Source organism: Bubalus bubalis, chromosome 6 (assembly GCF_019923935.1).
Source record: "Bubalus bubalis isolate 160015118507 breed Murrah chromosome 6, NDDB_SH_1, whole genome shotgun sequence".
NCBI lineage: Eukaryota > Metazoa > Chordata > Mammalia > Artiodactyla > Bovidae > Bubalus > Bubalus bubalis.
The window spans coordinates 23022365-23036043 of record NC_059162.1 but is presented as its reverse complement, the minus strand read 5'-3'; the positions used below and the strand labels follow the sequence as shown (position 1 = coordinate 23036043).

The window sequence follows — 13679 nt, the reverse complement described above, 5'->3', positions numbered from 1 at the left end:
GTCTTTACCTTGGGAGTTACAGAGATCTTGGAAACTTACTTTGTTCTATCTGAGAAAAAGCCTCAGTCATTGAGGATCCCAATAAGAAGGGGGGAGTGCTCACACACAAAGCCCAGATGCTGGTGACAAGAGCAAGATTCAGCCTACAGATCCTTAAAAATAGGCTACAAGAGTCAAACTTCACCTACCTGGATGGTCTGAGACAAGTTAATCAAAATCCAGATTATACAGTGATTTTTAAAAAATGCAAAGAACCATGCTGGTGGTGTCATCATTTGAAAACGTCTCAGATGTTGTGAATTCTGATCACCCACGCAGCAATTGTTGCAGACAACCAGCTCCCGCACTGACCTTTCCCAAAGTGAGAAAAAAGTTTTCTTTAAAGACATTTTTATTCTGGGTATAATTAATTTGTCAGAAAAATAATTTGCAGATATTTCTCTAAGTCCTTTTAGTGTCTTTGAAAGACAGCACTTTTTAGATTTTATTGAACATCAATTTTTTTAATTATTTATTCTTTTCTTTATGTCCTAGCGAAGAAAGCTTTGTCTATCTCAAGATCATAAAGATTTCCTTGTATTTTTCTTCTTGAAGTTTTATAGGTTTTGCTCTTATGTTTAAGAGCAAAACTGTGTTTTGCTGTGTTTCATTTTTAATTAATTTTGTATATGATGTGAGAAAAAGGTTAAAGTTCTTTTTTCCCTATATTGATATCCAGTTTTTCCAGCACCATTTATTACAAAGAATGTCCTTTTCCCATTTAATTACCTTGGCAGCTTTGTTGACAATCAACTGACCATAACTTCTATTAGTAATTTTTGTAATTTTTTGTATATTCATCTTTCATATTTTAATTTTTACATAAATATTTCTTATGTGTGGGATAACATTTTCATTTCAACTGCCAAGTAATTTTTTTGCTAGGATATAGAAACACAATTGATTTTTCATCACCACAACCATCCTCAAATTGCTTGGCATCTCCATTGAAAAACAACTGCCAAGGCAAAAAAAAATCACTTGCCAATATATGTGTGAGTCTATTTCTGAATTCTTCACTCTGTTCCATTAATAAATATGTCCATTCTTCCACCAATAACAAGCTGTTAGAGTTTTTATAGTCAAATCTGAATTTGTTTGGGTAAGTCTTCACACTTTGTTTTTTTTTTCTCTTTTAAAATTAAAAAAATATTGGAGTACATTTCATACACAATGTGTTAGTTTCAGGTGTACAGAAAAGTGATATAATTATACATAGACATATATCCATTCATTTTCAGAATCTTTTCCCATGTAGGTTATTACAGAGGATGTTTATGTTAATACCAACCTCCTAATTTATCCCTCCCCCACCTTTCCCTTTTGGTGACCAGCAGTTTGTTTTCTAAGGCTGTGAGTCAGTTTCTGCTTTGTAAATAAGTGCACTTGTTCATTTTTTAAGATTCCATATATAAGTGATATTATATTTGTGTTTTTCTGTCTGATTGACTTCACTTAGTATGATAATCTCTAGGTCCACCCATGTTGTTGTACATGGCATTATTTCATTCTTTTTTATGGCTAATAGCCCATTGTATACATGCACCATATCTTTAATCATCCATTTGTCAATGGACATTTAAGTTGCGTCCATGTCTTGGCTATTTTTCTCTTTGTCTTTTATTTTTCCCAATTTGACTAATATGTGTCTCATAGTGTTCCTCCTTGGGTTTATCCTGTATGGGACTGTCTTCACTTTCTTGACTTGAGCAACTGTTTCCTATCACACGTTAAGAGTGTTTTCAGCTATTATCTCTTCAAATATTATCTCAGGCTCTTTCTCTCTCTTTCCTCCTTCTGGAACTCCTATAATACAAATGTTGGTACATTTAATGTTGTCCCAGAAGTCTCTTAAAACTGTCCTAATTTTTTTTTATTTACTTTTTTCAATTGAATGTATTTTATTAAGACTAATTCTGAATGGAAAAACATAGCTAAAATAGTGCCTTTGGCATCTTATTTGAAGCTTTCTATTCCATTCTATTCCCTCATCTCCCTCCTTCATTTTATGTCAAGTCACAAACTTGGTTTCATGATAATAAAATCAGTCTTAGGCCTCTGGCATGCTTTCATGGAGAGTTTTGTTGAAATGGCTGCAGTTAAAAAACAGGGAGACCACCTTGTACTGTGGGCCCACTAATGGCTTCGGCTTTGTACTTGGAAGCCAGGTGGACATCTGCCATCTTGTGTCATAGCCACCTCCAGAATTTGGACTCTAGAGTTTATATCCTCACAGCACCAGATGGTGTTCCAGGGATCATCCTTCCTGTAAGGATCCTCCTTGTAATGTGGATTCTTTATCCACGGGGAAGAAAAGGACTTTTGAAGAATGATTCTTGAGAAATGTGCTACATACTATTGTATTGCATGATATATTTCATAGATTCCATATCAGTCACTTTTCCTTGGTCACACCAGAAGATTTTAGTTCATGAAGCCAGATGGTAAGATAGTCCAAACCCAGCTTCTTAACCAGCATTGGATAGTCACTCCAGTTGTAGACTTTTTCTTGGAAAGGAATGTTGTAGGAGGGCCAGTATCCTCTCCGCAGAGCATTAGTTTTAAACTGTCCTTATTTTGTTTTCATTCTTTTGTTCCATGGCAGTGATTTCTACCATTCTGTCTTCCAACTCACTTATCTGTTCTTCTACCTCATTTATTCTGGTAGATTCCTTCTAGTGCCTTTTTCATTTTAGTTGCTGTATTATAAAACTCTGTTCTTTATACCTTCTAGCTCTTTGTTAAACATTTCTTGTATCTTCTTGATCTGTGCCTCCATTCTTTTCTGAGATTTTGAATCATCTTTACCCAACATTACTCTGAATTTTTTTTGGTAGATTGCCTACCTGCACGTCACTTAGTTGTTCTCCTGGGGTTTTATCTTGTTCCTTTGTTTGGAACATATTTCCCTGCTGTCTCATGTTGTCTAAGTTTCCGTGTTTGTGGTCTCCTTTCCATAGGCAACAGGATTATAGTTATTTTTGCTTCTGATATCTGCCACCTAGTGGGTGAGGTAGGTCCAGGAGATTGTTCAGGCATCCTGGTGGGAGAGACTGGTGCCTGCCTAGTGGTGGGTGGACCTGGATGTTGCCCCTCTGGTGGACAGAGCTAGGTCAAGGGGTATGTTTAGAGGCATCAATGGACTCCAGATTACTTTATTCAGCCTGTCTGCTAATGAGTAGTGTTGTGTTCCCATCCTCCTGTTGGTTGTTTATCTTGAGGCATCCCAGCACTGGAGCCTATAGGCTGTTGGGTGGGGCCAGGTCTTGGTGCCAAAGTGGCAACCTCCTGGAGAGCCTGCTGCTGCTGCTGTGAAGTCGCTTCAGTCGTGGCCAACTCTGTGCAACCCCATAGACGGCAGCCCACCAGGATCCCCCATCCCTGGGATTCTCCAGGCAAGAACACTGGAGTGGGAGCTTACATTGTTGAATATTCCCTGGAGCTTCTACCACCAGTGTCCATATCCCTACCGAGAGCCAGGATACCCTCCAAGACCTGCAGGTAGGTCTGGCCCAGGTTTCTATGGCGTCATTGCTTTAGCCTAGGTCCCAGTGCTCATGAAACTTTGTGTGCACCCTCTAAAACTGGAGTCTGTTTCTCCCAGCCCTGTGGAACTCCTACACTCAAACCCTGCTGGCCTTCAGAGCCAAATGCTCCAGTAGCTCCTCCTTCCTATTACAGATCCCCAGGCTGGGAAGCCTGGTGTGGGACTCAGAATTCTCCTGTGGGAGAATTGCTGCAATATATTTTCCTGTTTGTGGGTAGCCCACCCAGCAGGTATGGGATTTGATTATATCATGAAAGCACCCCTCCTACTCTCTCACTGTGTCTTCTTTGTCTTTGGATGCAGAATATCTGTTTTGGTAGGTGCCAGCGTTTTCTGTTGATGGTTGTTTAGCAGTTAGTTGTGATTTTAGTGTTTTCACAAGAAGAGGTGAGCTCATCCTTCTACTCTGCCATCTTGTCCTGCACTCTTCATTTATTCCATTTCGTGAGAATATTCACATAGCTCACTGCAGAAATAATGTGTTTGGTTAAGGCCTGTGGCTCTGATGCAACTGGATGCACGTATCATATGGTATATTTATCGTATTACCTTGATAAAAACTGAAACAAATTCTATCTTTTTAAACACATTTGACTTCAATGTTTTTAGATGAGCAATTATAGTCTTATAGAACATTTCTTAGATTTCTTCCTTCCCCAGTACATAGAGAAAGGCTATGGGTGGTGAGTGCAGGTAAAAAGGCAAGTAGAACTTGAGAAGTCCAATTAGTCATGATCTCTCATCTATCCCTCTCATTCTTTTTTTTTAAATTTAAAAAATTCATTTATTTTTGACTGTACTGGGTCTTCACTGTTGCACAGGCTTTTCTCTAGTTGGGATGGATGGGCTTCTCATTGTGGTGGCTTCTCTTGCTGCAAAGCATAGGCTCTAGGCATATGTGCCCCATAATTGTAGTTCCCAGACTCCAGAGCACAGGCTCAGTAGTTGTGACCTATGGGCTTAGTTGCTTCACGGCATGTGGGATCTTCCTGGGTCAGGGATTGAACTCACGTCTTCTATGTTAGTAGGCAGATTCTTTACCACTGAGCCACCAGGGAAGCCCTATCCCTCCCATTCTTAAGTGCTGCCCAAAGGCCTGATGCCTTCTTCTTCCTGTCCCCTTTGATTCCTGAATGTGGAGGTCATCACATCTTCTCTCTCAGTCTGTGTACTTCTCCAGCTTAGTACTGATCTTCTGCCTTGAAAGACCCTGCTCTCTAGCCTGAAGGACTAAGGTTAATAAGGAGGAGAAATATAAGGTTTGACTTCATCTGCCAATCATGTGCCCTCTAAATGGACAAGGGTCATTTGAGTCTCAAGGAAACTCCAGGCTGGAGAGTACCATCTTAATATGTGCCAGTCCTCGCCCAGGAAAAGTGACATCCCTATCACAGCAGGGGATGTAATGGTTCGAAGCAGATTCTAAGCCACATTAGTCCTGGGATTCTGAGATTACAGTGGGGTCCTTGGCAAAAAGGAACGTCACAGAAGAGTGTTCTGACAGATGCTTGGAAACACTTGGTTCAATGCCACCAGACCTCTCTCTCTCCTTTCAGCTTATACCTGGGAGGCCTGTCACCAAGTCCCTTTGAGCAGTGACTTGAGCCACCTGGTGGCAGAGATCCGAGCTTTGCGAGGGCAGCTGGAGCAGAGCATTCAGGTGAACAACTGTCTGCGACTGCAGCTCGAACAGCAGTTGGATGGTGGTGCCAGCAAAGCCAGCCTCAGCTCCTCCTCCATTAACCAGAAATTCCCCACCAACACTGACCCTGGAAACAAGCAGCCGTTCTTCCAAGGTAGGAAGGAAAAGGGAATCATGAAGCCCTCAGTCAATGGGAAGGTCCCCAGGATATGTGTGGTGGAAGGGACAATATTGCCTCTTCCACACTCCTTAGGGTCAGGGTGAAGTCAAAGATGCTTCAGTACAGCACCTTGAGGGCATGGAGTTTGGGGTCAGATCTGGCTCCAGATTCTGAGTTTGCCACTTACATGTTGTTTGCCTTAGGAAAAGTGCTAAAACTCCTCAAGTATTTAAGCCTTAGCTTCCTCATCTTTAACATGAGGGTAATAATAATATAAACTATTATGTGGAGCATTAAATGAAATAATTTACAAGTGCCTGATACCATGAGAAGTACTCAAAACAATTAACAGCTGTATATGTTAATGCCTATTCCTTATGTTTGTTGAGTGTTTTAAAATTTACCATGTTTTCAAATAATTTTTCAAATAATTTCATCAGAGCTAGTGCAGGATTTACTATCTCTGTATTTCACATGAGAAAATATAGGCACTGAGACAATTAACTGATACGCTGAGGTCTGCGGGAGTTAACGGGCCAACCCAGGATTTAAAGCAGAAGTTTTGATTTGCTGTGTTCCTTCTCCTTCATTATGTTCTGTCTTGGTATTGCTTCTCTTCCCTCTCAGGCTTTGCCCTCTCAGTGCCTCCCCACAGCACCAGCCAGGACTCATCCCTGCTGGCTCAGTCACTCCTCCTCATCATCATATAGCAGAGAGGCCTGAGCTAGAAATCTGGTTCTAAGCCACATTTGCCTGAGTAGGATCATATCAGTCTCTTCGTGATATTTTCCAGATTGCAGTCTGGTCTCCACTAGGGCATCTCAAACTCACCAAGGCTTATGTCTCCTATTCTTCTTATACTAGTACATATTTTCCAGTACTGACTCATCAGAACAGTGATTAGAGAGCAGAGTCAAATCCCCATAAATCCATTCACTTCTTGATCAAATATTTTAACATATGTACTGCATATCAGTTCAGTTCAGTCGCTCAGTCGTGTCCGACTCTTTGCTTCCCCATGAATCGCAGCACGCCAGGCCTTTCTGTCCATCACCAGCTCCTGGAGTTCACCCAAACTCATGTCCATCGAGTCAGTGATGCCATCCAGCCATCTCATCCTCTGTCATCCCCTTCTCCTCCTGCCCCCAATCCCTCCCAGCATTAGAGTCTTTTCCAATGAGTCAATTCTTCACATAAGGTGGCCAAAGTATTGGAGTTTCAGCTTTAGCATCAGTCCTTCCAAAGAACACTCAGGACTGATCTCCTTTAGAATGGACTGTTTGGATTTCTTTGCAGTCCAAGGGACTCTCAAGAGTCTTCTCCAACACCACAGTTCAAAAGCATCAATTCTTCACATATATTTATGCATATTTATATTTAGTTACAAAGCATTGTATTAGACATACTGCATACAATATTGTATTTATATTTGGGATTAAAAAAATACACCTAATAATTTTTTCAAATTACAAGCTTTTTTCTCATGGAACAGCCTTCACATCTTATTTCAAAATAAGTGATTAGCTTGCTGTTGGCTTTGATTGTGGAACATGGGTGATGACTGTATGAGAGGAGAGTCATGGTGCTTTAGATCTCCAGTGGAGTGGTGTGTTCCAGGGTTCCTAAAGCTGTGGCTGTCTTTACTCCCTAGATTCGGTTGCCTCCCCTCCAGTTCGGGATGTGGGCATGAATTCTCCAGTTCTGGTCTTCCCCAGCTCTTCTTCTGCGGCTCCTGGCCCAGAGACCACAACCTTCAGTAGGACGAACGGTAAAGAGGGCAACCACAGGACTCAGGGTCTAATGATGGAAAATTATTAATACAAGTAACTTTTGGTTCTCTGTATACACATTATCTGAATTTAGAGATTTTTCTCTGCATGAACCAAGGCCTTTAGCCCTATCATTCCACCTCCTGTGGCTGCCTTTTTTGTCACTACTCTTCCTCATATGGTTTTCCTATTGCTCTGGTATTGCTTCATTGTACTGTAACCTCTTCCTTCTTGAAAGTGCTCTCTGTATCCAGCTTAATTTCCTTGTCTGTGTCTACTCAACCCCCACATTAAAAAAAAAAACAAAACACATTAATGTCTTTCCTGAATGTTTGTCAATAAGGATAAAATTTTCCTCCTGGCAATTTTATGATTCTGAGATGGTGAGAGAAAGGCTATAATAATACAGAACCCAGAATATGTATGGACTTCACAGGTGTGCTTTCCAAAACTGTCAATCTTGTTTCTGGCCTCTTTTACTATTTGATGTCCCTTTTGGATTGAACTGAGGATGACTATGAATAACAGTGGGTTCTTTGTTGTTGTGGTTTTATTCCTCAGAGCTGGGTTTGGATGCTTCTCCAGTAATGAAGGACCCTCCCAAGCTGGAGGGCGACGCTACTGATGGCTCCTTTGCCAGTAAGCATGGCCGCCACGTCATTGGCCACATTGATGACTATAGTGCCCTAAGAGAGCAGATTGGGGAGGGCAGACTGCTGGTCAAGAAGATAGCATCACTGCTGAGACCAACCTGCAGCTTCTCTGGTCTTGAAGCTCCAGGCATAGAGGTAATCACATTTTAGCTCTTTGGTGCACCTTTTCCGTAAGCCCTTTCTTCTTTTGATTTTAACTCCTTCTCCCACTATCGTTTTTCCTGCTCCACATCTCTCACCAGCTGAGGATGTATCTTCCATTTACATCCAGCTAGGCCTTCCTTCTTCACCAGCTAGTTTCACTACCAGCTTTGTTCTGTTCCAGATGTAGCTGACTCTCTATTTCCCCTGAGAACCACAGAAAAGCATGCGCAGCATTGCCATCCTCATCAGTAGAGCATGTTAAGCATCAGCATACTTGCAATGCTGTTTGGTTCTTTATTATCTGCTAAAGTCGTCACACTGGGATATGATCATTTGTGGGCAGGATAAAATCACTTCATCAGTTGCCTGGGAATTGAGAATATTCATCCATATGGGCCAGATGTGTGGAAGGGGTGAGGAGAGTGGTAGGCTTGGATTTCTCTGCTCAAACCGAGCAGGAGAGGAGAGCAGGCCACAAGGCTTCTCAGAGTCTTTCCCCAGGGAGAGACCTAGGTACCAGCCACTGTGCTGTCTTAGCTCCAGGAGCCCCCACACGTGAGAGGGAGACCCACACCTGAGTCAACAAATACAACAGGGGGCTCCAGGCACAGTGCTGGAAGTGCTGACGGAGTGAACCCAGAAGTGGCGATTATCCCTGAAGGAAGGCGACAGGCTCATGGGGGTTAGGGCGCCACTAGCGGCCGTGCAGTTCTCTGGGGAGGAGAACATGCCAGGTAAAGGGAGCAGCACTCAGTCCTTTGAGCTACAAATGGTGCAGCCCATTTGAAGCATAAGGCCTGATTTAGGGAAGGGCAGTGGGGGTGGGGGTACAGTACAAAAATAGGAACCTTAGACTCCAGAGCACGAAGCAGGACTAAAAGCTAAAAAGTGTGGAATCAAATGAATTCTTACAAAGTGGGAGATCCTTGCTGAGATCAGAGAACCTTGGCTTCCAGGTTAGAAAAAAGTCTCACAGGTTCAAGCAAGCCTGTGGCCATACCTCGCTCACAAAGGAAGCCGAGGCCTGTGCTCTCTCAGCCACAGGGATGCCCATGGCTACTGCCCCTTTCCCAGGTGATGGGCAGTGAAGGCATCCAGGAGCTGAGGAGCAGCGCCACCGCCCTGCACCACCGGTTGGAGGAGTCGGCCTCCCTCCTCACCATGTTCTGGCGAGCAGCCTTGCCAAGCTCCCCCAGCCCTGTGCTTGTGGACAAAGTGGTAAGAAGCCAGCATCCTCTACTGGTTCTGCCCCCCAACTAGCCTTCTACCTCCTCGGCCTGCAGAGCCTGAAGATCAGGAGCCGAATGGGCAGTTGGGACAAAGGTGACATGAGGCGTGTGTCCCTGGAGGGAGACCTCTCCTCCATGGTGAGCGCTCTCTGTGCAGGTCTGAAAACATTCCTCTCCTCCCAGCCTGACCCCCAGGATAAGGAGCCAAACAGAAGAAGAAAAGAACATAGAGGAGGCAGAGACATGAGAGCCCTGATAACCCACAATTGTTCCATCCCTTTAACTTTCTGAAGTTCAGCTGAGCTGAAGTTCAGGGCCATTTAAAACATCAACACCTCCTTTTCCATCCTAAGCCCACTCCCACTCACCCCTAAGTCCACATAGGCAGACAGGATCACAGAATGTCACCAGGAGTGGACCAGCCCTTTTTACCCACCCACTGAAATCCCAGAAAAATTTCCACTTAAACCTGTGTCTCTGGGTCAAGCCTGGTGAGAGTCAGCCTCCCCCAGGTGCTCTCAGATCTCAGGCCACTCTGGTTGATGATCTTGCATTAGGTAGATTTCAAAATCCCTCCTAGGGTTCTCATTCTAGACTAGTATCAGTGATAACTTTATGGGATCCAACTTTGCTAATTGCAAGGAGGAAGTATTTTGCCATCCTGAGGTTGGCAGATGTATTTATAGACTTGTAGACTGTATCAGGCCAGCCCTGTCTCCCCAGGCATATATTCCTAATGACCAAGTTTTGATGCCCAAGTGATAGAACTATGTCAGCACTAAATCAGAGCTCTTACTCACAGCTGGGAGTTTCAGTGTGGCCTGGACTCAGGTTCTCTGCGGCAGCTGGAGTGTGGCCTGTGCTCCTTTGCACAGGGGCTTCCAGGTCCTCAGTGTTCCCACCTCATGACCCATCCTGAGCCATCACCTGCTGGAGGGTTTTAGAGGTTTTCATGAGGGAAATCTGGTCCAGAAATACTTGAGAAGATTGTAGAATCCTATTTGGGGTGTAAAGAGCCACAAATCACAGGGTGCTTTAGGCCTTCTGACCACTGACAGAGCACCTATTTTTCTTCCCAGGGAGAGTCTATGAAAAAGGAGCTTCTGGAACTGAGAACCAAACTATCCAAACAGGAAAGTCTCCTTCAGAGTACATCTGAGCGTCTGAAGACCGCCAACCAGCAGAAGGAGAGCATGGAGCAGTTCATCTTCAGCCAGTGTGGGTGCCCTGAGCCAGGGAATGGGACAGGAAACTGGGGGGCCTTCCAGGCTCCCCACCTGGGCTGTGAATGGACATTGACCATAGAGGCTAGGGGATGGGGGAGACTGATGTGATATCCCTGAACCTCCTGTGCCATCAGTAATCATAGAGGCAGAGGAGGAGATGTGAGGGTGGAGGGGAGCAGGAGACCCCAAGCGGGGTGGCCAGAAAGACAAGCTTTAGAACACACACACCCAAGACAGATATGGACCCCGCTGGTAATTTCTGCCTTTGGGAACTGTTTTTTTGTTTGTTTGTTTGTTTGTTTGTTTGTTTGTTTGTTTCAGTGACCAGGACACACGATGTTTTGAAGAAGGCAAGGACTAATTTGGAGGTAAGGAAACCACTGCACTGATCAGAGCAAACTATCACCGTCTGTATCAGAATGCACAGGTGACTCCTGACCTGTGCTGACCTTCCAAGAGGAAATTTCTGGTCCACCTGTGACAGCACAGGTTCTCAATGAACATCCCTCTAGATTCCATCCCCATCAGTCCTCCCACCCTAATCAGAAACCTTCCCTGACTTCTCAGTTCACTCTCACTTTGTCATCATCTCTCTTGACCCCAATTCTCTCTCCTTTATGCCATGTCAGGACTGGGGAGAAATGCAGTTCAGTTGATTCTCAAGGTCAGAGGACATGTGGGGTCTGCCTCTGAATGAGCTTTCCAGTAAAGGAATCCTGAGGCCAGTCATGGGTTCCAGGGTTCCTATGTCACTATATGAAAAACCGATGGAAAGATGCCACCTAACAAGTTGATTTCACTGCATAATATTGGGCTGAAAGCAGCAATTTGATTTTGACAAGTTTTTCTTTAGGAAACAACATAAAATCATTGGGTCTTATTGATCTAAAAGAGAACTTGGTGATAAGGAAAAACTGAAACTTAAAGGGAAAGATTATTTATAAGGCAGGCATTCTCTATGTTTATTGAAAATACCAATGCATTCTCTAGCAGCCACTTTGAAGAAAAACTTGAGGTGTTAGAAATGGCTTCAGAGTCAAAAAACTAAGCCTTTTACCTTGGACTTTAAAGCTTTGCCATAATCAGTTGAGCTCATTCCTAGGAATGTTCCTAAATTGTAACCTAAAAAGATGTTGACCCCACAGTGTAAAAATGGGTTGGGCCATAATTTAACCCTGATTTTTTTTCCTGCTAATTTCTTCTGATTCCTTTCTTTTCTGAGCCTTTTTAGAAGACCTCTTACAAGACTGCTTCTGTAAAGCCTTATTCCTGTCCCAGCAAAGGTAACCCAACAGCCTCTCATACTCGCTGGCTTGGGAGTCTCCTTCCCACTTCTGCTAGGCCACTGGAAATGGACCAGGGCCCCAGTTCTAATCCCAGGCTTGTCACTAACTGGCTGTGTGGCTTTGGCTGGCCCCAGTCTCTGTGAGACCACTGACCCTCATCTGGAAGAGGAGGCACTAGATTTAGATGATTTCTGAGGGCCCTGCTGACCTGCCCCCACCACCCCCCACCCCCGTCTCCTCATCAAGTAAACAGAACATAAACTTAACAAGGGCCTGCCTCTCAAAATGCCCTCTCCTTCTTACAACAGGCCACTTCTATATGTGCCTGTTTCATGCTAAGCATATCTTTTCCTGGGAAATGACAAAAGTCATCCTCGTTCTCCCAAGCAAACTGGAGAGTGAGCTGGCCCCTGAAGAGGGAGCCGTAGGGTCTGGCCACCTGGTGTGCAGTGGCTGTGAGCAGAGATCTGGCCACAGGTGGTGTGGGAAGGTTTCACTCTAACCTGGTGGCACCCGCTGCTCCTCCAGACCTCAGCGCCTCCTTTCAGCTCATCCTCTTGACAGGCTCTCACCACGATCCTGGCTTCTGTCACCACTCAGCCCTCTCCAGCCTCAGTTAGCCACCAGCAGGACCTGATAATGGACTCTTACTTCCATTGTGTTACTTTGGTCTCCAGGTGAAATCCCTAAGGGCCCTGCCATGCACTCCAGTCCTGTGACCCTTGCCTTCCAGGAGACATGCAAGAAGCGAAGCCACCAGAGGTCCTTAAAACAGCAGGAAGGATGGGCCTGTGCCCCTTCTTCACAGCTGCCTGTCTGCTGAGGAGGATCTGGGCCCTCCTCCACCCCTACTGGAGGGTCTGGAAGGAGTCAGAGATGTGGCCTCATGGGCAGGGTGAAAGGCAGAGGGCCTTTCCTGCAGTTGAGGAATAACAAGGCAGAGTGCACACGGCTCAGCACTAAGGAAAACATGCCTAGTTCGTAGAGGACCTTGTGACACTGCTTCTGAACACGCTGGGGGCGTGGGAGCCAGCAACAGACATTTTTTGCCTCATCACCTGTCCTCAGAGGGTCAGCTCAGGGGAAACAGGACCTGCTTCCCCACAATGCAGCATGTGGTCCCCACACTGGCGCTCCTCGGCAGATCTGAAAGCACAGGACTGAGCAGAGGTGCCCTGCAGGTCAGCGTGGGCATGGGGGGCCTGACTGCCTGACCCAGGGCCCATGCAGCTGGGTCACTGTCAGGCTGGGCATCAGTTGACACTGCAGCACCTGAGTACTTTGAATCCATGTGGTGGGAGTGGTGACTCCCATATGCCATCTCATGCTTAGCCTAGACTTCCTACTTATATTCTATTGTGATCTCCAAAAGCTGTACTGACTTTACATATACTGTCCCCTTTTGTCATCCCAACTTATCTCTGGTAATGAGGGACTAATGGCCACAGCAAGCCCACTGAAAGTCTTGTGTAAAGCAAAGCAGTGATCATTTTTAAGTGACATGCAAGAGGCCCCCAGTTGTGCTTGTGCTGAAGCCTAGTCTGTGTCTTCACAAAAGTGCTTTAGAAAGTGTGTATGTGTGTATAAATGTATGATATATATTTATATATGTTGCTATAGTGATATGTGGAAAGCTAACATAACTGGTGGACAGGGTCAGTGAGAGGAAATGACACAGTCTTTTTGGTGGCTATTAAAGCAAACTATGTATAAAAAAAAAATAGTTTTCTTTGCCTGCTTAGTTTCCAATTTCTATACCAGCCTGCAGGGTGAGTGTGTAAGAATAGGAAAGACAAACTGTCACTAAAAAGCTCAGCATCTGAAGCAGAATCAAGATACTGTAGTAGCTGGTATGGAGATCCCCTCCCCCACAAACACATCAAAAATACATTCACATGTGGGACACTTCTTAATGGAAACTAACTGGAAACTAGCATAACTCCTGAAAACCAAAGCTGCAAGAAGGATCTACACATAACTCGGT

The 13679-nt window shown here is 44.5% G+C and overlaps 1 protein-coding gene across 23 annotated transcripts in view; it reads left to right on the top strand.

Annotated features, from left to right (window-relative positions):
* Positions 1–13416, top strand: part of LOC102407486 (phosphodiesterase 4D interacting protein) — a 240015-nt gene extending 226599 nt beyond the window's left edge. For 13 of the 23 annotated variants that reach the window (XM_025288006.3, XM_045166055.1, XM_044944464.2 and 10 more), the window contains 8 exons: positions 5143–5382; positions 7040–7156; positions 7719–7945; positions 9029–9172; positions 10263–10401; positions 10731–10777; positions 11641–11692; positions 12373–13416. In XM_025288006.3, the coding sequence (XP_025143791.3) occupies positions 5143–5382; positions 7040–7156; positions 7719–7945; positions 9029–9172; positions 10263–10401; positions 10731–10777; positions 11641–11692; positions 12373–12518 (1112 nt within the window). In that variant the 3' untranslated portion in view covers positions 12519–13416. Of the gene's footprint in view, positions 1–5142; positions 5383–7039; positions 7157–7718; positions 7946–9028; positions 9173–10262; positions 10402–10730; positions 10778–11631; positions 11693–12372 lie in introns of all 23 variants that reach the window. The other 10 variants (XM_044944467.2, XM_025288000.3, XM_025288007.3 and 7 more) reach the window with 3 other exon arrangements.
* Positions 13417–13679: the final 263 nt, after the last annotated feature.